Here is a 24869-nt window from a genome sequence, read left to right as displayed (position 1 = left end):
CCCTCCTTGATCTCCCACAGCCCCTGGCCATGGTGCTGGGCACCCTGCTCGAGAAGGACCTGCTGGGCAGGGAGGACCTACAGGTGCCTCCAGCTTCAACTATTTTGTCATTCTCTGGGTTGACCTGGCACCAGCCAGTCCCTGGCTTGTTTCCCCAGCAACCTCTGCTTTTGCCCTGTTACCCTCCTGTCCCAGTCCTGGTGAGGAGGAAAACCCCCCAGTCCTCCTTCCTTGAGGCCAACACTCTGCTCTGTGCCTCCAGCCCTGTTTTCCCATTCCCAGTGTTTATCCTCCTGCACGTAGCCCTGAGGGAGCCATAGGATTGCATGGAGGGAGAAGTTATTTTTCCTTGACATAAACAGCCAGGCCTTTCCTCAGCCTCCTCTCTTGAAACATGGAGGTAGGCCCTGGACTCATAACATCCGGCAGGAGGGGCTGGCCTTATCTGCCAGGAAACACTCAGCTCCGGATACATCCTCCCTGCTCCCGGCACCCGAAGCAGCTCCCATTGGCAGTGCTGGGCAGGAAACCACTCAGCAGCTTGTCTCAATCCCTCCTCTGGAGGGATGGGAGGGAGGGTCTGAACCTTCCCTCCCTGCTCCGAGGAGGAGCTGCAGTTCCATGGGGTGTGTGGACCAAGGGGTGGAAGGAGAAGGATATCATTCGTGAACTGGAATCTGGGGTAGTGGGTGGTTTCATGGATCTCCCTTAGACTCTGCCCCTGGTTTGCAGGGAGACCTCAGTGTGATCCCCTCAATCAGTTTTTGCCTCCATTTCGTTCCTGAGCTGCCTGCCTTCTGCTCTGGGAGCAATGGAAGGAAAAGAATAATCTCACATCTGATTTTGTAGCAGGGGGCAGATACCCCTTGTGCCAAGGACAACACCGAGACTTTGTCCTGTTCAGATTCTTGGTAAGAGGCAGCTCATGTTGCAATACCAGACAGAAAAAGGATGGGAGGGAATGAAGTGTTAGCTCCATTTTACAAACAGGGAAACTGAGTCACGGAGATGCTGCTTGTCACCAGGGTCTGTCCCTGCTCTGTGTCATAGGGGCAAGCCCTCTGTGCCACCCAGCTCACACCCAGCTCTTCCTGCCATTGGTGATGTTCTCTGAAGAGGGCAAACCCTGGGATCAAGCTGCCCCTTTCCAAAATACTCCCTCTTCATGAAGCTTTGTGACATGGGGGTCACCTCCCCCCATCAGAGGTCAGGACATGAAGTAGAGGAGTCACCACCTGCCCAAGGGACATGAAGGTCATCTCCCATCATGACAGAGCATGTCACATGCTACAGCCCTCAGCCAGTCCCCATCCATGCTATCCGGGAAGGTGACCTCATCCTGGCTCCCAATACCCAACCACCGAGAGTCAAGGGCAGCCTGGGGACAAGGGTTGGACTCATTCTCTGGCTACTTCTTGGCAAGGAGAGGGTCTTATTCTGGCCCTGCCTTGCCACCCCTGAGCTGCAGCCCGGTCTGAGGTCATTTTATCCCTTCCTGCAGCTCTGATTTGATTTTCCTGCTGGTTCCCAGCCCGGAGAAAGCAGACCACAAACCACAGGACTCTGGTGTGCACAGGAAGGGAGGGGAATCATGCCCAGGAGTGATGAGGAAAGAGTCCTTGGTGTGGAGATCTCCCCAGCATTTCTAAACCTCCATGACCATCACTCCTCTGCAGAAACATTCCCCTCCCAAGCCGATAAAAAGGTTCCTCTCCACCTCTATTAGCCTCTCATTCTCTACCCGCCCCCTGCAGCTGTGCCTGGGAGAGTGTTGAATCCCAACAGCTTGTTATGGGGTTGGGGTAGAACTCATATCATGCCTTCACCAGGCTGCCAGAGAATGGACAAACAGCTCTGCTCCCGAATTTCACCTCCACTGTCGGTGTGTGCAGCGAGGGAGACGGCGGCTGCTGCCGGCGCTGGGCGTGAGCCCAGATCCGGATGGCAAGACCTGGCTCCCAGGAGCCACACCTCACCTTGGCTGCAGCTCCCGGTGCCCTCGGGGGGCCCCCGGCTCCCAGCCTGGGCCTGCAGCTGCTCCCGGCGTTCTGAGCATGGGGTGACACACTGCTGCTGCTGCTGCTGCTGCTGCTGGTGCTGCTGCTACTGCTGCTGCTCCTCACGTGGCTCTGTGCTGGGCGAGTGGGGACAGGCTCATCTCATGGGAGTCACAAGGCTGGAGTGTGCAGAGAAACCCCTTTTCCCCCAGGAGACAGACTCTATCCATCACTGAGAGCTCTGAGCACGGGCTTTGCAATTTCCAACAACAAATATGTGAGAAGAAAGGCAGGGACGATGCTTTTGAGGTAGTTGAGTCAATCCCATGGCAATCAGGCCATGGTAACAAGGAGTAGGAACTGCCAGTGTCCCACAGAGAAGGTCCCATGAGAGGGGATGGATACACAGAGCTGACAAGAGCAGGAGTTAATCTTGTTTGTGGGCTCTCCTCACCAGCAGGATGTGTCCCACCTCACCCTATAGCAGAGCTGGCAGAAAGGACCCTTTGCAGTGTCCCTGTGGTGGGTGTGCCCTCCAGTGAGAGTTTTCTTGGAAGGAAGCAGCCATTCGAGTTCACTGGTTGAAAGGCAGAGCCGTGGCAGAACCATTACACACCATCAGTGCAGGTACCACTGGGCTTTTTGCCCTTGTGTCATGCCAGGGCAAGAGTCACAGCAGTGAGCGATGCCAGCGGGTCACCCCAAGTCATCCAGTTCACAGCAGGGTGCCCAGCTTCACGTGGCCAAGTGTGGGTTTGCATGTCTCAGCAATGGGCAAGGGAGAACACAGAACTATCTCCATGGGGACAGAGTTGGGCACGAAGGAGTACCACAGGACTAGGTGATCATTATGGTCCTTTCTAAACCAAATCATCCTATAAGCACAGGACAGGGGTATATTGGTGCCTCCCTGGACAGTCATCCACCTTCTGGGACTACAGGCTGCCTGAGACACAGGTCAAGGAAGTTTGGAAGGCAAGGCAGCCTGGTTGGGTTGGGTTGGGTTGTATTGCACTGGGCTAGGTGACCTCTGGAGCCCCTTCCAGCCAACATACACAGGCAGTCATCACAATGTGCATTAGGAAACATGCTCCTCTATCACCAGTGCACACTGACACGCCAGAGGCAGAGCCCTGCCTTAACCTCACTGTATCACCTACGTAGAACCCAGCTCTGAAAGGTCTACCCACAAGATGATGAAAGTGGGATCAAGGACGACGTGCTGCCCCGCCAACACACTGCAAGGAAAGGTATGCATAGGTCCTACCTCAAGGTGTTCCATCAGAAAACAATCCACAGTTTGTAAAGATAACCACAGATCTTTTTTATTAAAAACAAAAACAAAACAATAAAAAAACAGAAGTAGAAGAGTTTGGCTGAAACAAAAAACAACAAAAAAAACCCTTAAAAAAATAGCACTCGCACAGGAAATGTTTCTCCTTTGAAAACTTTGTCAATAGCTACAGCAATTTAAATCATAAAACAATCATTGTATAAAAACATATTTATTTAAATTAAATATTTTATGCAAACTCATATGTACACTCATTCAAAATGCATAGAGTCACACAAAAAAGATGGAATGTATTAGCTTAAAAACCTGTGAAGTTGTGTTTTTTAAGTATTATTTGCAATTATTATTAATACACGTCCGGGACTGAAAACCAGAAAATCATAGCCACGCTACTAACTAATCATTACCAAGTGCCATACAGTAAACACTAAGATTAATCATGTCATATAACTGATTTAAAATAAAGCTTCATCTTTATGAAAAGAAAGAGAACTCGAGCAATACAAAATCCGAGGGGAGGAATAATGGAAGGAATAAATCAATGTACAGCTTTATTACAAGCAATAACACGCGGAAGTTAGAGGAGACATTGGGCACTGCGGCTCGAAACATTAAGCGTTCGTCCTCAAAGGATGCTTGATACAAATGTGTCTGCTACATCATCATCTCTTTGCCAAAGTGCTCATCCGAAGGCTTTTTCCTGGCCTGGTGGGTGCGGAGCTCCTGCCGCTCCCACGTTGGGATCGCTCTTGTTGGAAGGCCAAGCAGGATCCATAGAGGGCCGGATCCTGCCACGCACCCCTGATCTCAGCCTCACCCGACATGCATGGAGGTTGCACCCCAAGCTGCCTCACCCAGGGCTGCTGCCTTGTCCTCTGGGGTGTCCCCAGGGATGAAGACATCACTTGGGACAACATGACATGTTTGGGGATGGGGGAAAGGCAATGTTTGACTCTGCTGGTGTGCTTGGCCTGGCTGGAAGGCAGCATCACCGACACCAAGAGCAGGGACACGGGGCAGCACTGCTTGCCTGGGCCCAAATCCCAGAGTAGGCTCTTGGGGTAAAGCACACTCACAGATCACGTGCTCATTTAGCAAAATCTTCCCTTTTTCCCCACTTCCTGACTTCTCCCCTTCAAAGGGGTTTCACCCATGCTGTCTGTGAGCCTCCGCTCCAGCCTCCAGACTCCAAAGCAGAATTGAGGGCACCCGAAAACAGGATGCAACCTTCCTGTGCACCCAGACCATCTCTGCTTTGGAAGAGGGGCTTTGACAGCAGGAACCCCCCCTTGGCCATTTTGGAGCACGACACCCAACGCTTTGCACCTGTGGCAAGCTGACAACCGAAATCCTTTACCTAAGCACCAAGGAGACTCCATGGCCCTCGTGGTTTGGATTCGGACACCCTAAGGGGAAACGAGCAGTGTCCCCTTGCAATGCTGTCAGGCCCTTCCTCAGCAGGCCTACGTGGCCACGGCTCTAAGAGACGCTGTAGTTGTTGTAGTAGGTGGCCGTGGCGTCGGCAAGGACGGAGATGAGGCTGGTCTCTGCAGCGTGGGAGCTGCCAGCTGTTGAGGCTGCAGGGACGTGTCCATTGGCCAAGCTTCCAGCATGGTGGTCGCTGTGGCCGGGGGTGTTGAGATATTGATCAAATTCATTACGGTCCATCTCCCCCAACAGCTCAGCTTGGCTCAGCTGGTCCAAGGTATCAAAGCCATGGTGGTCAGGCGGTGGAGAGAGCTGGCCCAGGTGGGCATGGAGGCTGGTGGGGTGCAGAGAGGGGAAAGCGGGTGTGTAGTAGCTTGGAGGAGGAGGAGGAGGAAGGGGAGGACAGCTGGAGGCCGGGGGGATCATGCAGGAATTTGGCTGCGGCATGGGGCTGAGAGGGTGGTGGTTGCACTGGAGGGAGCTGCCCGCATACTCCGGGGAGAAGGAAGCTCCGGCGAGGTGGGAGCGGTGATGATCCTCAGGGCAGGGTGAGGAGAAGAAGCTCTGTTCAGGGTCTATGGCATCCAACGGAGACATCTCGGGAGGGGTGGGCAGCCCATAGGGGTAGGCGTCCACGCTGGTGCTGCTGCCGCTGCCTGGGGGATCCCGGTAGCCCCGGATGGGCGGCAGCCCTGGGCGAGGGGGATACTCACCCGGCCCCTCTTTCTCACCCCCAGCCCGGCCACAGGTCCGCTTCTCAGGCACGGCGTTTTGGTCCCGTGCGAGGCTGCCCAGCAAAAAACCGGGGTCTACCCTCTTGCAGATCCTCTTGACTTGCTTCTTCCTCCGCGGCCGGTACTTGTAGTTGGGATAATCTTGCATGTGTTTGACCCGCAGCCGCTCGGCCTCCTCCACATAGGGTCGCTTCTGTGAGAGGCTCAGAGCCTTCCAGGATTTGCCTGCAAAGGAGAACAGAACTCCCCTTAGCACCCGCAGATGCCGTCTTCCCGGCTCCCAACCCATAGGAGGGTTGGGGTATCCCACTGCCACGTAGAAGACGGATCCTACAGACACCGTATGAGGACGAGACGGTGAGGAAAGGGATTTGAAGCCTGTTTGCCAACATCCTACCCCCATCCTGAGTCCTCAAGCAGGGTCACGCTGTGCTCAGTGTGTGCCGAGCCCCACTGCAAACAACCCAAGGCAAACAAACTCCCCCAGGGCTGGATCCTGCACTGCCTGGCTGGGACTCAGAGCCCTATGGGGAAGTGGTGCGGTGTAGGGCCATGCCCAGCTGAGCAGGGGTCAGGGCGAGGTGTCCCTGGATGCATCCCAGCCCTGGGCACTGCGACCTCACCACTCCCTGCACAGGACACTTCCACCCAAAACATGAGCTGCACCAGATATCCCCATAGTTGGGGGGGAAATGAGGAGATCAGAAAGGTTCAGTGCATTCTCATTCGCCAGAGAGAGAGCAGAAATGGCACTATAAGCAGAGATGCTGCCTGGAAAATCAGCAAGGAGAAAACCCAGAAACCCACCAAAGAAAACACCGCAGAACTGCCCAAGGAAACACAAAGTTTGGGTAAGAGGCTGGATGGAGGAGTGTTGCAATTCGGGCAGCTCGTTCTCAGGCTCTTTGGGCTGGTTGACTCTGTTTGCTCGCGGTGTGGCATGAGAAATGAGGATTTGGAAAGGGGGGCAATAGTGGATATGGAGTGTGTGTGTGGGGGGGGAATCTGAGTTTGAAATGGGGTGAGATCCCTGCAAAGAAACAGCAGAAACACCCCAAAATCACAAGTTGGGGGGGGGGAGGAGGGGGAAAGTGGGAAAGCAAAGACAGGCAGGAAAATTTGGGGGCCCCTCTGCATTCCGCATGCACACAGTGGGGTTTGTAGCTCCAGGGGCAGCGAGGAGCACACAGGGGTTCCTGTACTCAGGGTGCAGGACCCCATTTGTGAGATGGCCTAAGGGAGGTCACCCCACAGGCACTGTCCCGAGGCTCTGCCTCCCACAGGATGGATGTGTAGATGCCCACCCCGGGGTACGGGATCTGGGTGAGCTTTTCCTCCTCCCCCCAACACCACGGGATGCCCACACAGGTACCACCCGAGCTCTCCCTTTCCCCCCCACCCCCCCACCCCCACTCCTTCAACTCCCGACCTCCGCACCGCCCCGGCTCCTCACCGAGCATCTTGCTGAGCTCCGCGTTGTGCAGGTCGGGGTTCTGCACGGCCAACCTTTTCCTCTCGTCTTTCGCCCACACCATGAAAGCGTTCATGGGGCGGCGGATGCGACTCTCGCCTCCCTTCTCCCCCGGTGGGCACCTTGGGGGCGGCCCCGCTTGCAGCCCCTCGGCCTCCCCCCCCTCCAACCTCTCCGGCCACGGGTAGGTGCTCATTAACGCGGCCATGGCCCGGCCCCCCCCGCCCCCCGCAGCTCCTCCGCCCGCCGCGCTGCGCTGCGTTGCGCTGCCCTCGGGGTCCCCGCGCAGTCCCAGCCTCCCCACCCGACCTCCCCGTATTTATGAGCTCCTTGGAAAAAACCTCCTCCAATGACACCGAAGGGACGGGGCTGCTCCTCCTTGTTTGCAAACTCCTCACCCGGGCAGGAGAAAACTTCTCCCCACCCTCTGCCCCGGCACCCCCGGGGGAGGTTGGGGAGGGGGGAAAGGGAGAAGGGGGGCACACAGCACCTCGCTGCCCCCCCCCCCCCCCCCTCCTTCCACCGCCCCCTCCCCTTTATAGTAGAATTTTAGTTCTTTTTCTTTTCTTTTTTTTTCTTGTACTTTGCTTTGCACGGCGGGAGCTGGAGGGGAGCTGGGCTCCCACCTACACCTTCAAAGCGGTGGAAAAGTGAGGAGAAGGGATGGGGGCATGGGATATATCACAGGGAAGAGGGAAGGGGTGAAAGGGGGTTGGAAAAGGAAAACGAAAATGGCCCCAGAAGTGTCCCCCTCCTCTACCCCCCCCTCCCACCGCTGGCTCCTTCAAACCCCTCCTAATGTTTTGGTGAGCTGCAAGCTGAGTCCTCCTGCCCAAACCATACATCTGTGCTGTGGCATCTGTGCTGCGTGTTCTCACCCCATTACCACAAATTCCCACCTCCCTCCTATGGGAGGAAGCTGGGACCCGGCTGGGGAGTTTTGCGGGGTCACGCAGAGCTGAGGACAGCAGAGGGGCTGCAGCGTCCCCTTGAAGTCCTCACTGCTCACCTCTGGGACATCAGGAGGTGGAGGGCCAACATGACACTTTATGGTCTTCTCAACTGATGCGTGTCATGGTGCAGAGCCCAGATGGGATGGAAGCACCACCATCACATCGCCGTATACCCCATGAACAAATCCTAAATCCCATTTTGGTGCAGGAAAATCAACTCTGGGGAGCTCTGTTCCAGTTGGGACTTAGAACCGGCACGAAGAACGATGGCACCAAAGCAGACCCCTCGCCCAATTCAGCCCTGAGGAATATATTTCAGCCGCTTGATTCCTTTATGATTCTGACCCCCTGACATGGGCTTGGCTTTGACTGATGGTGGATTTCCTCCCCGAGCTGCCAGAAAGCTTTGGGGCCGGAGGGGAAGGCATTTCCTCGAGCTGCCCCCGATGCATAGAGAAGGGGAAAAATCCAAGGGCAGGGTGTTTGTGCAGGTAGATCCGCGTGCCTGGGTGTTCCTATTGACTCTGGGCAGGTTGCAGGGGATGGGAAGCGAGGTTTGTGATCCGTCTGGGTTTCCTGGTTTGTGGCATTGCTGCGGTGCTGCTCCCCAGGACCATCCAAAATCCTCACGGAAGCATTTTCCAAAGGAACTGATTAAATCTGTTAAGCTATTTACACGCAGGCTGGATCAGAGCTGTGTTATCTGGGAATACAACAGGAAGGCAAACTTCTCTTCGATTTAAAAGGAGCAGGAGATTTCCTGAGCTTGGGATAGGCTGACAAACCCTCGACACACGCGGAGCAGTCGCCTTTCATCTGGGTTTCGGAGTCATGCTGGCCCCATGTCACGGCTCAAAGTGCTGGGACTGAGCAGGGACGGGGGCTGCTGAGCCCTCAACCCACTCTTGTGTGTTTTGCAGTGGGGAATGATAGAATCCTAGAATCACTGAGGTTGGAAAAGACCTCCAAGACCTTCAGGTCCAACCATCAACCCATACCCACCATGCCCACTAACCGCATCCCTCACTGTCACATCTCCATGTTGCTTAACACCCCCAGAGATGATGACTCCACCACAAAATGCTGCACTGGTCCACGTCTCTCTACTCCCCTTTTTTTTCCATACAGTTTTCCATAGGGACCACATCTTCCAGTGGTTGGCTACGCAGGGCTGGGACTTGTTGCAAAGACCTGAAGAGCAAAGACCCAATGAGCAAAGACTCAATGAGGAAAGACCCGAAGAGTAAAAACCCAATGAGCAAAAACCCAGAGCAAAGACCCAAAGAATAAAAACCTGAAGGGCAAAGACCCAGTGAGCAAAAACCCAAAAAGCAAAAAACCCAGTGAGCAAAGACCAAAATAACAAAATGCCGAGAGCAAAGACACAAAGAGAAAACAATCCAATGAGCAAAAACACAAAGAATAAACACCCAAAGAGCAAAGACCCAAGCAAAGACCCAAAGAATAAAAACCCAAAGACTGAAGACCCTAAGAGCAAAAACCCAGTGAGCAAAGACCCAAAGAATAAAAACCCAAAGAGCAAAAACCCAATGAGCAAAGACTCAAAGAGCAAAAACCCAACAAAGACCCAAAGACCAAACTCTCCATCCTCTTGGAAAACTGAGGGAGAAAACCCTCCACATCATCTTTTTTAGGCTTCCCCTTGGTAGGAGTTAAAACACACTGAAACTCAGGCTGTTTTTCTTTTGAACACGTTACGCTGCTCAGCATTATTTTAAGCTCTTGGGATGCACGAGGCCTGGATACAGTCATTATGATAGCACCACCAGCTCTACACTCAAGGCCCTGGGGACAAGGAGATCTTTTTCACAGCAGTGCTGCAATAAATCCTGTCCAGGGAAAAGGAAAGGAATGGATGGATCCCATCGGAATCCATTGGCACAAGGTGGCTGAGGCCGTCCTGCATTGCAATTCCAGGACGAGAGGAAAGGAAAAAATCCACGGAGGCTCTCGGACCAATAAGAAGCACTTTTCTTATTTTCCCCCCCCCTTCTCCTTTCGCACCTGGCATTCTGATTGCATTAGTAAGATGGGTTTCATTCTGCGCCCTACTGAAAATGCAGGTTAAACCTGTCCCGTAGGCAGCGCCGCGTTACATAAAGGCAGCCAGGCCATGTGAAAATGCCACCTCTTCCCTGCGACAGCACCGGGTCATTAGCAGCAGTCAGTCGGGGAAAGCTCCCCTGGACTTTATTTTTCTGCTTACCTCCCGGATTGCAGCGCGACGCTCACCTGTATCTGGGGCACGGGAAGAGGCAGGAGCTCTCACAGGGATTTGATAGCAGGGAAATTGCCAAGCTAAATCAGAGCCAGCAGACAAAGCGGGGAAAGGAAGCTTTGTTCTCCCCACGTCCTGGGGAACGGTGGCAGCAGCTCCCATGGGGTGGCACAGAGAATCCCCACGGCCGAGGCCATAACCGCTCTCTTCGATCTCCCCTTTTGGTGTTTTAACCCCAACAGGAGATTCCCTTTTCATGAAGCAACCTGCCCACCCCCCACCTTGGAGAGAAGGAAAACGTGTGAGGAAGCACAAATCCTGAATTAGCTCCATATTCGCATCTTCCTTAATTACAGACAGAGCCCTCCTCCCCACGGGGGGTTGTGCAGAGGCTGCTTTGCCCCCAGCCTCCTTCCCATCCAGGCACTGTGCGGGTGCTGGGAGATGCCACAGAGCTCCCTTTGCAGAGAAAGATGTAAAATGTGAACGTTTCAGCACACAGTGATCAGTATTTCCACCAGCACCATCTCTGAAATGCAGCTTGAACGTCCTAAAGCACATTTGGGTTGGTTTGAAGCGGGCAGCAGAACCGCCTTACCTTTTAAAACTGATCAAAACGGGGGAGGGGGGAAAAATCCAACACAAAACCCAGAGTGACTCAGAAGCAGAATTTAAGTTCTGACTTGCTGAGAAATGGAGTTTCACTTTGGCATCGGGACAATTTTCCCACTGCTGCAACCACAACCCTTTTCTATTTTTTTTTTTCCCTTTTTCTTTTCATCATATTTACCAGCCCCACACCACCAAAAGTTTGCTTACAGAAAGACAAGTTTGCTTATCCCAGGTATAAGCAGAGGGACAACACCCTTATTGATGGCTGCCCGGCCTTCTGGCTCACCTGGGCTGCACTGAGTGCAGAGGAATTGTCTTGGTCTGCATATACATGGGCTTGCTCTGAAAGTAACGCCTCCTATTTATTTCCATGGAAATTAAGACCAATACAAAGTGCACTTCCATGTCAGACTGCCCTTCTGCTGCCATCTGTCACATGGCAACAACACATCATGGGACATTGGTGGGAAGGCTGAGTGTCTACTGCCATCCCACCTACACCCTCAACAAATGCACGCACTGCCATGAAGCGACGGCACCAATAAGGTGTGATGGTGAAGTGAAGGATCTTTCCCTCTGCTAAAAGAGGGCTTGTGGAAGCCTGGTCAAGAGACATCAGCAGCAGCCTTTTGAGTTGAATTGCCATGACCACATTGCCAGCCACGCAGCCATGGACAAGCTGGCCCTTACTGCCATCCAACCACTCTGCAAATGCTGTGGCTGAGATTCACAGCCCCATAGCAAACCCCCGTGCCCAGGAGCTAGACAGATGCGAGCAATCCTCACGCTGTTGGAGGACACGTTGCTGTCAGGTCTTTTTCTAAGGCTGGCACGATGCTATGCAGTGTTTCCAGTGACTTTGTGTGGTTTTCCTCTCTTCTTGCAGCTTCCTTCCTCCCCTCGGTGCTGGCAGGTCTGGAGGTTTCGTGACGTAAATGGTGCCTTTTGAAGGTACGTGCTTGAAGAATTTCAGTCTTGTGTGTTTAAACAAGAGAAATTGGTTAATTACATTGGTGCATTCAGCTAATTTTGCCAAGAGCTGCTTATTTGAAAGAAATGAGCACTGGAATGAGCACTGTCTCTTCCTTAAAGGAAAACTGCATTAATTTAACAAGATGCTGAACGGAATGGGTCCCTGAGTGCATTTCCCACATTTCACAAAGCAGCTGCATCTCAGCTGAAATTCACATAGACATAGGGATATGAAGTTCTAAATCCTAATTTTTGTTTTGAAACTTGTGCTTAATAGAGCCAACAATCAGTTCCTGGATAGAAATTGGAGGAGTGGTGCTCATACCAATCCTGCATCTCCAGAGCAGCAGAATCATAGAATGGTTTGAGTTGGAAGGGACCTTTAAAGTCCATCTGTCCCACTCCCTGCACTGAGCAGGGACACCCACAGCTCCATCAGTGCTCAGAGCCCATCCAGCCTGACCTTGGCTGTCTGCAGGGATGGGGCACCACTGCCTCTCTGTGCAACCTGTACTGGTGCCTCACTGAAGCAGATACCATCCAACCAAACCCTGTGTCCAGCTGCAGCTCGAGCAGACTTTGGTTTGGTTTGGTAACAAAGTACTTGGAGTGGTTTCTACTTTCCAGGCGATTACAAACACAAAAGTTAGCGTATTGCCGTTCACAGAGTTGCAACTGCAATTCATGTAGCTTGCCATGGAGCAGGCTTTGCACCAATAACTCATTTCACAGCTCAAAGTGAGGAACAACTCCATATCCACAAGGAACTCACGACAAAGTGTCATTTTCTTCTATGACTCTGCTGACCTGGGATCACCAACACGGAAAACTATTTAGTTAAAGACTGAAAATGATGTAGCATCACTGCCGTGTGTGCATCACTCTCAATCTGGAAGCAAAAGCAGACTGTGGCACTCATTTTGCTTGGCTTCTGGGTAACTTCACTTGGAGGTGCGTTAAATTCGTGCTGCAATGTGTGGGTATGACATATAACAGAAGACACCGCTATTTACAAGTCCAGCTTTTGTGGGAATAAACCCAAATCATTTCTTTGTGCTCAACACACTGCTAATTCCACCACCCAAGTAATGATGTAACTCTTACGCTTTCTAAAACGACTTTCTTGCCAAGCTGTTTGGTTAAAGCTGAACTCACAGCCCACTATAAACAAAAGCAATTATTTATTACTTTGAAACAAGTGGCGGCGTTGGTCATCCACTTCACAAGGCACCATCTGGATGTGGGAAGGCACCACTGCTGGATGTGGCTCTGGGCAGCCTGGGCTGCTGGTTGGTGACCTGCACACAGCAGGGGGTTGGAACTGGATGAGCACTGTGGGCCTTTGCAACCCAGGCCGTTCTGTGATTCTACGATCTGGCATGAAGAGCTTTCGGTTGCGTGATGCAGTTGGTGGATCACTAACATACAAAGAGAAGTGCAGCAACGTGAGTCACTTCTCTCAGATTTGAGTGTGTCGGGAAAGACTTTTTTTCCCCCGCCACCCATGTTCTGCCCAAGGCACATTAAAATAAAATCCCCCATTTCCCAGGAAAAAGTGAAATTCCCATTTGTTGTACAAACAGAGAATCTTCCGTTTGTAGCCCGTATTTCAATCTGAGGCAGACTGAAATCATAGGCAGACTGTGCTTAACAGCAGTAGCACCATAAATTTAAAGATTTATTCCTTTTTTTGTTCTTTCTGTAAGTAACACTGGAATCTGGCCAAATGCTTTCCGTAGGAATTAGCACGAAGAAACTCGTGGAAGATTAATAGAACAAGCAAACAAACCCAGCAGTACTGGGAGAAGGAAACCCTATTCATTTACTAGCAACTTTTAAACTTAAAATTCCAAAGAGACCACAAGGTTGAGCTCCTTAGGAGTTAAAAACAGCATTATGGGAAACATGGCGGGGCTCCTACTGACAAAAAAAACCCTCCAACTCATAGTGAGAAAGGAACTAGAAGAGCTGCTTTAACACAGAGATGCTTCAATACAATGTGAAACATTATTTTGGTGCTTCTCCCATTGAGAAGATCATTTTTTTTCACGTCCCAAGTGTAGCAATCTGATGGTGTTCATGGGAGCTGTCGTTGAAGGAAGGCAGGGGACAAGCTCAGCACAGCGGCATCGTGCTGGCTAATATCTGCATAGTGCTGAAAAGCAAATGCCATAAGGGTTAAAAACCAGCACCCCGGCAGGGAGCACAGGGAAAAGCAGCTTGCTCTTCCTGCCAGTACTGCACATCTTGCTGCAATGAATGAGAGTGTCCTCGGGGCAAGATAGGTGCACTTGCAAACCAACACAGCTTACAGAGTGAGAAGCCCAGTTCAGCTGCAACTAAAACAACCGAAGCCATGTGGGCCACGTGTTGTGGGCTGCATTTCCCCCGATGGACAATAAAAGCAGCTGAAGGAAATTCTTTCATATTACATCTGCGTCTTCTCAATGTTTTTCAAACCACATTCAGCTCCTCATTACTGCTTTCCAGGTTTACAATGAGGAACAGGCTCTCATTTGGTTATAAATGTAAACTGCAAGGTTTCAACGCCTAAATGCAATACTACTGCAGATAAAATCTATTTGATCTCCTAATTTCATACAAAACTTTGCTCAGCCAACACATCTTTGAATGGTAGGTGCATCATTGGGAGCACCATGAATATTGCCAGGGAACCAAAGATTTAGATATGGATCATAAAGGCACAGCTCCTGTAGCTCTGATTCAAAGTTAATATTACTTGACAATAGCTAACTACTGGATAGGGAACGAAGGGAGTAATTTTATTTCATTCTTTAGTACTGACACTTAAGCATAATCCTTTAATTGGACTCAAGTATTTTGGGAAGAAACAACATTCATTTTGTATGTAAACGGAGATCAATGAAAAAATTACACATAACTTTGCAAAAATCAGTGAAAAAAATACATCCAGTTTTGCAAAACCCATTCTGTTCCTAGGAGTTGAGCTTTCAGAAATGAAAACAATGGTGGCTTTACTAATAAAGGCAGTAGTAGGATGTCAGTCAGTGTGAAACAGCAGGTGGCCATTTACCACTGTCCTAAGTGCAGTGGTTAAAACCAGCCCTGACTTTGCTTACTGTTGCCTGAAATGGAGTCACACCAGCGTGAATCTGGGCTGAAGGAGGTACAGGTTCTGCCTGTGTAAAAACAGAGCTCCTACATCACCTCAAAGGTGAACCTTAGGTTTGTCTTTTTTATCAAGTCTTGCTTTGTAGCCAAGAGTGGTGAGGTGCTGGAACAGCTGCCCAGAGAGGCTGTGGATGCCCCTGGAGATGATGGAGGCCAGGTTGGATGGGGCGCTGGGCAGCCTGGTCTGGTATTAAATGGGGAGGATGGTGGCCCTGCATGTGGCAGGGGTTGGAGCTTCATGATCTTCGAGGTTCCTCCCAATCCAAGCCATTCTGTGATTCTATGATTTGTAGCCATGCAGTTCTTGGCCCCATACATGGATACATTTAAAATGGCACTGAAGCTCATGCTGGCCTGTCACAGTGTTCTCAGCCCCCTTGTAAGAGCTATATTTAAACACAATCTGTGGTTTTGGTAGGATGAAGAGCTCAGGTGTACTCAGGACTTAATTACAACTTGATGGCTGGCTGGTGCTTATGTAGGCTCCTCATCCAGCACGATAAAGTTCAAGTCACCTCACAGTCTCAGTTTGACTCACAGACAGTTAAACCTACTTGCAGCGCTTCTTTTTCTTTCTCTGCATCCCTTCAGTGCACTCCTCTTCCTCCTCTTTTTGCTTTTTGTGCTTCTTCTTACGGTGTTTCTTTTGCATTGCCTCAGAGTCCTCAACGCTGGGATCTTCCCCATCAGATACTCCCATATACATTTCTCCATCACCCATATTTTCATCGCAACTAATGCTTTCCCCATCATGCTGCCCTTTATGTTTCCTTTTCTTTTTCCTCGAGTGACATTCATTTAAAGGAGCATCCAGTTCCTTCCCATTCAAGCTACTTATCTTACACTTTTTCCCTCGTGGCTTCTCACAGTGCTCTGTACTCTCTGCCTCATCTCTCTTCTGCTTCTTCTTTTTCTTCTTGGCTTTAGTTTTCAGTCCTTCTGAAAGCTCCAAGGTAGCTTCTGCTGTAGGGCAGCAACCATCCAAACCATCCAACTTTGTTTCTGCTTCATTCTGGGATCCTTTCAGTTTTGCCATGCGCTTGGCAAAATATTCTTGGACAGTGAGAACACTCTTCACAATATTGGCACTGTCTGTAGACTCAGAGAGCCAGGAGCCTCTGTGCTTCTCTTCCTGAGACTCAGCATCAGTAGCCTCGTCCTGCAGGGGAACAAGGAGGAGCAGGAGTGAGAAAGAGAAACAAAGTGGCCTTAAACAAAGTTGAAAAACGAGAAGCACTTAAAACCATGTGCTGCTTTGAAAATTAATGGCAGCCTTTGGCAGAAGTGAGGCTGTTTGGCCACAAGTTGGACTCGATGATCCTCATGGGTCCCTTCCAACTACTCTATGATTCTCTGACCATCAGGTAGGGAAGGGGATATGAATTTCTGTTGTTTTTGTTTTCTTACTGTTTACCTACTCCTATGCAACTCATGCAGGTTACATATAACACTGTCACACACCGTGTGTTACACTCACTTTGTCTCATGTCTCTCCAAGATACAGAATAACATAAAAAACAATGCAGTATGACCAGTTAGCCTGTGGCATAAAGGAAACCCCATGCCCCAGGGTACCTCCTATAGCGAAGTGCAACAACTTATGATGTACAGAGTAATCCAGCACTGATGCACCTCTTCCATCTTATCTGATCTTTAGAAATGTTTGTTTCGTAGCTGGTTTACTGTCATTGTGTCCTAGACGTTGTTATTTAAACATGCTCCATTTGATCATATGTTATCAGATGGCAAAAACAACATTGCAGGTTAGATCTTACAAGGCTTTTGCATACACAAAATAAATAGCTACTGAACTCTAGCTGCAGGTGAGCAGCTATAAAAAGAACCTCGTGCCTTGCAAATAAACATAAAACAAAAAGCAAACTACAGCCATTGAGCTGGATGTTATGTGTGGCACGAGGAGAACTGACTCTGAAAAAGCAACAAACACAACAAGATGAAAAGATGAAATACATAACTTGTTATCTCTGACTTGCAAAACAAACATGCTAAAAAAGCAGATGAAATGCAGACCTGTTGACATGGATCATAGAATCATAGAATGAATCACAGAGTCATAGAATGCTCATCAATGCTCATCAATGCTCATCAATGCTCATCCAGTTCCAACCCCCTGCTGTGTGCAGGTCGCCAACCAGCAGCCCAGGCTGCCCAGAGCCACATCCAGCCTGGCCTTGAATGCCTGCAGGGATGGGGCATCCACAGCCTCCTTGGGCAACCTGTTCCAGTGCCTCACCACCCTCTGGGGGAAAAACTTCCTCCTCATATCCAGCCTAAACCTCCCCCGTCTCAGTTTCAAACCATTCCCCTTGTCCTGTCACCATCCACCCTCACAAACAGCCGTTCCCCCTCCTGCTTATACGCTCCCTTCAAATACTGGAAGGCCACAATGAGGTCTCCCTGGAGCCTCATCGATACCCAAGCACTCAGAACTGACCCTTTGTGGCATGGCCTTCTTCTCTGCAAAAGCCACAGATCACCTTTAGAAAACCCCACATTTTGCACTGACTGAGATACTACACTGTTTTTTCCATTCATAAATGCACATACAGATGGGAGCACCCATTCTACCCACGCATCCTGTACACGGACTGATATAAAATGCAAGCCAATCAGAGCAGGTGTATTTCACAGTGCATATACCAGTGCACGGGGTGAAGGCCAGCAGCTAACAGGGAGAAATGAAAGCACTTATCACAGCGCTTTATAGCTATCGCATGATGGTGCAGATCTGCCATCTGCTTCTCTTCAGAGCTTCACCTGCAAGCTGACACGCGTTTGGTGAGGGTTTGTAAGTAAGGTTTTTGCAGGTCTGACTCTTTATACATCCATAACCTTTACTCACACGAGCAGGAATGCACAACTCTGTGTCATTAGTGATGCATTACGAGCAGCGATTTCCTCATACGTTGGCTTTCAAGAGAGCTATTCCAGTGGAACGAAAGCAACGCCACACTTGAGATTCCAGTAATGTTTGTGTGGACACTTATCAAAACGATTTACTTTTCTTGCAGGAGTGCCATCAGGTAAGTTTATGAAGAAGTCCACAAAGAGCTGTTTCACATCAAGGAAAAAAGCACATGTAGCTACACACATAAGGTAACTACACACATAAATACAGCGTGCATAGAGCATAAATAGAGCTGCAGCAGAAGCTTGACAAGACACAATCCACAGAATCAGTGGACCAGGCTACACTTGTAGTCACTGTCTTATTTAACGATACACATCCCAGCCCCAACGCAGATCAAAAAATAGATGCCCTGCTAAAGCAAAGTGAACCAGGTCACTTTCTTTCCCTTTCCCTTCTACCCACAGAAGGATTTTGACATCTTGCACTGCAAAATGACAAAGTCTCCCAGGTTTTCTTCTGCCAGCCAGAACGTTTCCCTCCCCACCCCAAGATGTGAAATGCACTGGCCACCAGAACACCAATTATTCCCTGGCCAACCAGGAAAGGATTTTCTCATTCCCTTGGTGACTTTGAGTCCTGACAACTTAATTACTGTAATTGAAGGCAAATATTACTTGAACTCCACACATTTCTTTTTATAAGATACATTAGGCATATTAAAAAAAAAAAAAGAAAAAAAAAAGAATAGCATTGCTTTGGTTAAGCTCAGTTCAGTAGGTACGCATGATCACAGAAAATCAGAACCTTGCTCAGAAACTCCTTTATTGATAAGAATTTTAATAACCACGGGTCACCGAACACAGAACTAACAGGGCATGGAGACAAACGAGGAGGTGCCAACTCTAGAAAACCTCTCTGTTTAGGAAAAGCTTGTGTAAAGCCATAAATCATCCACAAGGGCTGTTACATGCCAGCAGTGCTCCCCTTCCTGCCCAAGTAGCCATGGGAGCACTGCTGGAACTCTAAACATGGCTCTTCTCCCACCTCTCGATAGAAGAGTTGCAGCTTATGCAATTCCAAAAATAAGATGCACTTAAATGAATACTGCATTTCTGCAACCTCCTACGAGCAACTGTACGAGAGAAGAGAGGGAAGATTCCTGCTCCAAAGACTGAAGGACATGTAAAAGGAAAAGAGCAATTCTGCTGTAGCTGCTGGGAGGCCTGCAGGCTTTGGAAGAGCTTTGTGTCCTTCAACTGCCAACAAAATCAGGCTGAGGAGTTGGGAACAGCAGTCTGCAGGGAGTTGGTAGGATGGTCCCAAGCAGCAGCAAAGCACTGCTTAAAACAGTGTTAAGTGTGGAGTGATTAAGAGGAAACAATAGGAAAATTCGAGGAGAGGCTGGGAAGTGCACAGGAAAAGATGAGGGTCAATTATAGCCAGAAGTCCCCAGTAAACATCATCTGTTTATGCAATTGGTTGAACGTATGGAAAATAAAGCACTTTAAGTACTAGCAGGGTTGGTTTTTTTCTGCCTGCTTTCTTCACTTTATACACACAGTGCTGATTTAATCATTAAGCTAGCACACCAAACTTGTGGAGTGAAATCCTGGCTCTCTTGATTCGTGCAGGATCAGGACTGCATGTCCCAGGCACTGTACTCTCAGAGCATCTTTCAGCCATAGCTATTTAGGGAAGGAAAAAATATGGCATGATGGCAAATTACATGCTGAAAAGGATTCACATCACAAGGAGAAGAAAGTTGGGCAGCAATAGAATGGTCTGCAGATACCTCGTGAAATCAGATGAGCTTCAAAGCCAAACATATTTGGAGTTTTGAGATCTTGGGCTGAAGAATTAACACCCAAAAATCCAACAACATAAAAAGCAAACTGGAGCAGAGCAGGGTGCCAGTACACACACACCAGGAGCAGGCTGCAGCGTGGACTGATTCAACAAAACGTTCCTCCTCTTCAGATTGCAGGCATTTCTTAGCACTTAAAGCTTAAAATAGGTGAATTGAAAAAAAAAATTATCTACTACACAGTCTAAGATCTGCCAGATACGAACTACAATTACTGGAGTCAAGAGATTTCACATGCCTTTGCTTCCTTGTTTGCAAATGAGGGTGCACTACTTCACAAGTCATTTTGTTAGCCCAAATTGACAAAAATGACACAAAAAGGAAAAGTGCAGAAGAGCCAAGAATAAAGGCAGAATACAGCTAAACTGTAATTTCAGTAGATTCTCGCTTAAGTTACAGAAAATGGGTAGATGAAGGAAGCAGAAGCTAAAGCTCCAGCCTGAGATGCAAGGCGATCACATGACGCTCCATGGCTTTACACTGCCACCCCCACTCCACAGCCTGAGTGAATCACAGTGATTAATTACTTTCTTGTTGAGAAACCATACCAACACGATTAATTTAATCCAGCTCTATTCCTGCTCTTCCAGCTCCTCAGTGCTGGTAGGACCCCCATGCAGCGTGCAGAACTTGATAGGCAACAACAACCCAGGGCATCCCTGTATCTTTCCAACCCAGTCTAGCTGTAATGCAGGGAAGCACGGCAGATTATTAACAGAGAATCACTCTGCAGTTCTGCAGACATGAAGGATGACAGTCTTGCTTTAAGGAGCTGACAACTTAAAATTAAGTATAAGCACAAACATTTGGATTGGGATCAAACAGGCAAGAGAGTGAACAAAGACTTGCAGCATGATGAGTTTAAGCAGGATTAAAACAAATGCATGCATAAATAAGGCCATGAACCATCAGTTCTGAAGTCGATTCTGGCGTAAGAATGGGTACCCAGGAGGCTCCCACTTTTTCAGTTCACATGATTAAGACTGGTATACTACAGACAGCATCTTAGGAAGAGCCAATGATACCAGGTTTCTAATACAGGAAGAGCTGCTGCCAAGAAAAGGGGAGAATTTCCCCTGTGCTTACGATGGAGAAGACAAGTGACAAGATATAAACCACAGATTTTTGCTAGCAGGATGAAGCTGTCAGTATATACATGAAACCTCAATCACCAGGAGCCTCAACCACCAAAAGCAACTCTGAAAACTAGCAGGAAAGCATTAGGTGGAGTTAATCCTAGTTTGGCCCCAAGCTGCTGGAGTTGATGCACCACTCTCAGCCACAGGGTTTGGGTGGCATTGCGTGGAGCTGGGGGTTGGACTCAATGATCCTTGTGGGTCCCTTCCAAATGGGGGTATTCTATGGTTCTACAGAATGGAATATAGGCTATCTGGGCTCTAGAAGCATTTTATAGTCCTCTAATACCATAAGAAGAATAATAATTAAAAATACAACAACAAAGGAGATGTAATTTGATTTCTTGCAATCATACTTCTTATACTGAGTGCCAATAAAGCAAGGTATCTACCCTATGGGAAACAAAATGTAAGTCCTACAAGTCTAACAGCTGTCTGGGCCACACAGCATGACAGCACTTCTTCAGTGGACTTCTGTTCAGAAAAACTCTCCTCTTCAGCTCCATTAAAACAAATTCCGTGCTAGAGGACAGGGAAACCAGTGGAGATCTTTCAGTTGGATATTAACTACTGTACTTCACACGAACCATCAATTCTGCCTGTTAATCAGTAAAGACAAGGAGTGAGGTTAGGAAGCAACTAATGAAAAAAAGAGACAAGGAAAAACCCTTTTAAGAAAACCTGTTTTTTCTGAGGCATTAGGATCCATGCTTGCTACAACTGCCTGCATCCACAAGGAATGAGCAGGCAGACTGCTCTTGCTGCAACTAAGGGTAAGGAATTTTGTAGCACATGCTCAGAACAATTTTGGGGTTGTTCTTAGAATCACTGGTTGGAAGTGACCTCAAGCCAACGGCCAACAAAGAACAGGGCAGCTGTGGCTGCTTCCATCTGAGTTGTGAGAACCTCCAAGGGCAGAGGCTCCTCAATGCTCCCAGATACCTGTTTTTATCATCACATAGCAGCAATCACTGCAATCTACTACATAAATCCAGAGGTGCTTGGTGTTCAAGTACACTTGTGCTGCATCTGCTGACTCCATTTTTTATTTCAATATTGAACTCAGTGGTGATGTGTTTCCGTTCTGATAGCATCCAAATTCTCCCAGACCTTCTTGTAATTCTATTTTTATTATTCTATTACATGTTTTGCTGCAGGTTCACCCTCTACCTCAGCAAGTGGCCAATTTCAGCGTTTGCATTTCTTTGTATAACTCACGCTTTACTATCACTGAAACAGAAAGCTGCTATTTCACTCACTGAACGCCATCTCTTGGCATCCAAAATGCCACTTGCTTGTCATATCAACAATGCACTTCTACTGCCTGTACAACGTACTGGATTCCAGCCTGTTTCCATCACTGAAACAGGAGCCATCCAAGAAGCTGTAACACTCAGCCAGGTTTTGCCTTCAGCCTGAGAACAACAGCGTAAGAGGAAGCAACAGGGTTGCAAAAGTGCAAGGGATTAAATTTTGGCCAGGGACTTGATTACAATGATAGCCATGGGGATTCATTCCAGCTGTCATTATCAGATCCTGGTCATTCGTACAGCACTAGCAGTCACAATGCTGGCAGTTACAACACCTGGACTTCCAACGTCAGCTCGAGAGCCCTGACACCGTGTTGTGCAGAGAGCACCCACTTCCTCCTACTGTTCTCACACTTTTCAGGAAAAAAAGCTTTCATTTACGTCTCAGCAAAGAACCACAGTGTGTGAAGTCCATGGGCAGAACACAGCCTGCGATGGGCTTGGAGGTGACACACAAGAAGGGTGGAAGGCAGGCGGGGAAAGAGTTAAAAAGAAGTCAGCACACCGCAGAGCAGAAAAATCCTTTTTGTTTCTTGAAAGAGAGACACTTAGATATCCTTGTGACATCTCATTTCACTCTAGCTACACTGCTGAGGCCAGCAAAACCTCTCTTCCTTTGCATTTCCTTGCAAATTACATCTGTGTGTTAGACTGAATATAAACAAAACTAAAGGAAGAGATTTCCCTTAGGATCTCTCTGCTGGCACGGTACAGAGATCCAAACACAGTGACTTCATCTTCCCAGAAGCATCTCAATCAATTCTAACTGTTCTGTTCTCACCTTGAACAACAGAGGAAGCTCGGTCCAGAAGAACAAGCACAGCACTGGGAAGGTCACGTTTCCCAAGTTCTCTTCCCAGCTATAAACAGAGCTGATGCAAAACCACAGACAAGTTATGTGCTACGGCCCAGGCTACCAAAAAAAGGCTAAGTACAGAATCACAGAATCATAGAATGGCCTGGGTTAAAAGGGACCACAATGATCATTTAGTTTCAACCCCCTGCTATGTGCAGGGGTGTCAACCACCAGACCAGGCTGCCTAGAGCCACAGCTTGGCCTTGAATGTCTCCAAACATGCCTTAGCACCTATGTGGAACTTGCAGCAGAGCTACAAGTTTCATTAAGTGTTTATAAAGTGCTCTGAGATCCTTGAAAGAGGCAACACAGATGCGCAAGGATGTTGCTTTCCCATTTCCCTGTGTTATGCAGCTATGACACTTAGCAGTGAATAGATACATTGCAATTTTTGTCTGTTCTGCAACATGCCCATATACACTCTCAGATAGAGGATTTTGAAGGAGTGGGCAGGACTGCAATGAAATCAGTACAGTCTGGTCTTTTTATCCCACAGCCACACTGTAATGTCAATGCCAGTGGCCAGGGCAGCTATTGTAAGTGGCATCCAGAAGATAGCAGCACTGTAAGGAACTCTTAGAAGTAATCAAAGACTTCTTCACACGGTTGTTTTACTACTATCATGTCATTCCCTAGGCACTCTTCATTAGCCTTTTGTAATAAGTGGCACGGGCAGCTGCTTTTAATCCTTTCTAATCAGGTTTCAGAAGACCAAACCCTTTTCAATTACCTAATGAAGGATTCCTTCCTATACCCCACAGATACAAGAGTCTGAATGGAACAGATGGAACTAACAAGTGGGCTTGGCTAGCCACACTGTGAATATAAACAAAGGTACAAGCAAGGAGAATGTAAAATGCAGACTAAGATGCTGAGAGAAAAGATACCATTAAAATCATTGGAAACACCCAGAGAATAAAAGTAGTAAGAGTAAGCACAGTTAGCATCCAGCTTGGCTTCTGCTAAACATATTCTGAAGTCTGAAGATGATATCTAAGCAAAACTTCTATTCTCTTTCTAATAACAAACCCAGAAAGGACTGCTTGTGTGTAAGCAGAGTTTTTCCACGAGCCTTCAAAGCAGATAGTTCAAATGGCCATACCTTCAATCCTTTCCCCTTCCCCTTAGAAAATGCTTCTCAAAAGGAACATACACACTTGAAACTCTTCCGCTTCTTTGCTCTGAGGGGGGCAATATGCTGGAGAGCTGATCCACGTATCAACATCAAGTCAGACCTTCGTGCAAGGGTACAGATATTACAGATATTTCCTGTTTTTCTGCACAAGTAGTGGCAGAGGAGCTGCTGAGAATACCTCCTTGTGTCACTTTTTAGTCAGTTGTTTGTTAAGCGTGCCTTCATCGGGACTTGGTTCCTTTTCTTTAAGCAGGTGTGAAGAAGTATTTGCAGCACAGGAAAATGAATCAGAACATTACGACTCAGAGCAGCATAGACCATAAATACCAGCAAAGCCCTCCTGCCTGAAAGCAGGCAGGCTAAAAGACAGATGCAGAAAAAGAATAGGAATATCACGAATAAGAGAGCTGAAATCAGAAATACAATCCCACAGATGTGCATGCATTTTTTTCTTCTCTCCCATCTATTAAGGACCGGAGAAAACAGTGGCTGTGAGGAAAGGGTTTTATTTTTCCAAGGAACATCACTCATGCAGCCCTACAGTTCATACAGATCCTGTTCTTGCTGTCAAGAATGGACTAGATGATCTTACAGGTCGTTTCCAACCTTGTGATTCTAGGATTCTATGAACTGTCAGGGTACAGCTCTGCATTCCACCTCCTCTTTCCAAGCCCAAGTTGGATGGGGCCCTGGGCAACCTGGTCTAAGTTGGAGGTTAGTGGCCATGCCTGCAGCAGGGGGTTGGAACTTGATGATCCTTGGGATCCCTTCTAGCCCAAGCCATTCTACGATTCTATGATTTTCTGCAAATAAGCTCTATTCAACCTCCTTGTAGTCTTCTCC

At 48.5% G+C, this 24869-nt stretch overlaps 2 protein-coding genes across 2 annotated transcripts in view; both read right to left on the bottom strand.

Moving 5' to 3' along the window:
* Positions 1-3355: 3355 nt before the first annotated feature.
* Positions 3356-7132, bottom strand: SOX7 (SRY-box transcription factor 7). Its single transcript, XM_042832633.1, has 2 exons — positions 6907-7132; positions 3356-5678 (listed from the first exon to the last, which is right to left on the bottom strand). Exons 1-2 carry the CDS (start codon positions 7130-7132, stop codon positions 4771-4773), a joined length of 1134 nt encoding a protein of 377 aa, XP_042688567.1. The 3' UTR covers positions 3356-4770.
* Positions 7133-15068: 7936 nt separating this feature from the next.
* PINX1 (PIN2 (TERF1) interacting telomerase inhibitor 1) overlaps positions 15069-24869 on the bottom strand; it is a 58914-nt gene continuing 49113 nt past the window's right edge. Inside the window, exon 7 of the mRNA XM_042832623.1 lies at positions 15069-16012. Coding sequence (XP_042688557.1) covers positions 15404-16012 — 609 coding nt within the window. The 3' untranslated portion in view covers positions 15069-15403. The remainder of the gene's footprint in view (positions 16013-24869) is intronic.

Source organism: Centrocercus urophasianus, unplaced genomic scaffold, assembly GCF_019232065.1.
Source record: "Centrocercus urophasianus isolate 14NV4802_14NV808 unplaced genomic scaffold, USGS_Curo_1.0 seq_39, whole genome shotgun sequence".
In the NCBI taxonomy this organism is placed as follows: Eukaryota; Metazoa; Chordata; class Aves; order Galliformes; family Phasianidae; genus Centrocercus; species Centrocercus urophasianus.
The sequence above is the reverse complement of the archived record's forward strand: the minus strand, read 5'-3'. Positions and strand labels throughout refer to the sequence as shown.

Bases quoted from the DNA above. Each gene is read 5' to 3' on its own strand.
- SOX7 (XM_042832633.1), bottom strand. From the start codon at position 7,132: ATGGCCGCGTTAATGAGCACCTACCCGTGGCCGGAGAGGTTGGAGGGG. The intron at 5,679-6,906 runs GTGAGGAGCCGG...TCTCCTTTGCAG, and splicing joins GGAGCTCAGCAAGATGCTCG to GCAAATCCTGGAAGGCTCTG.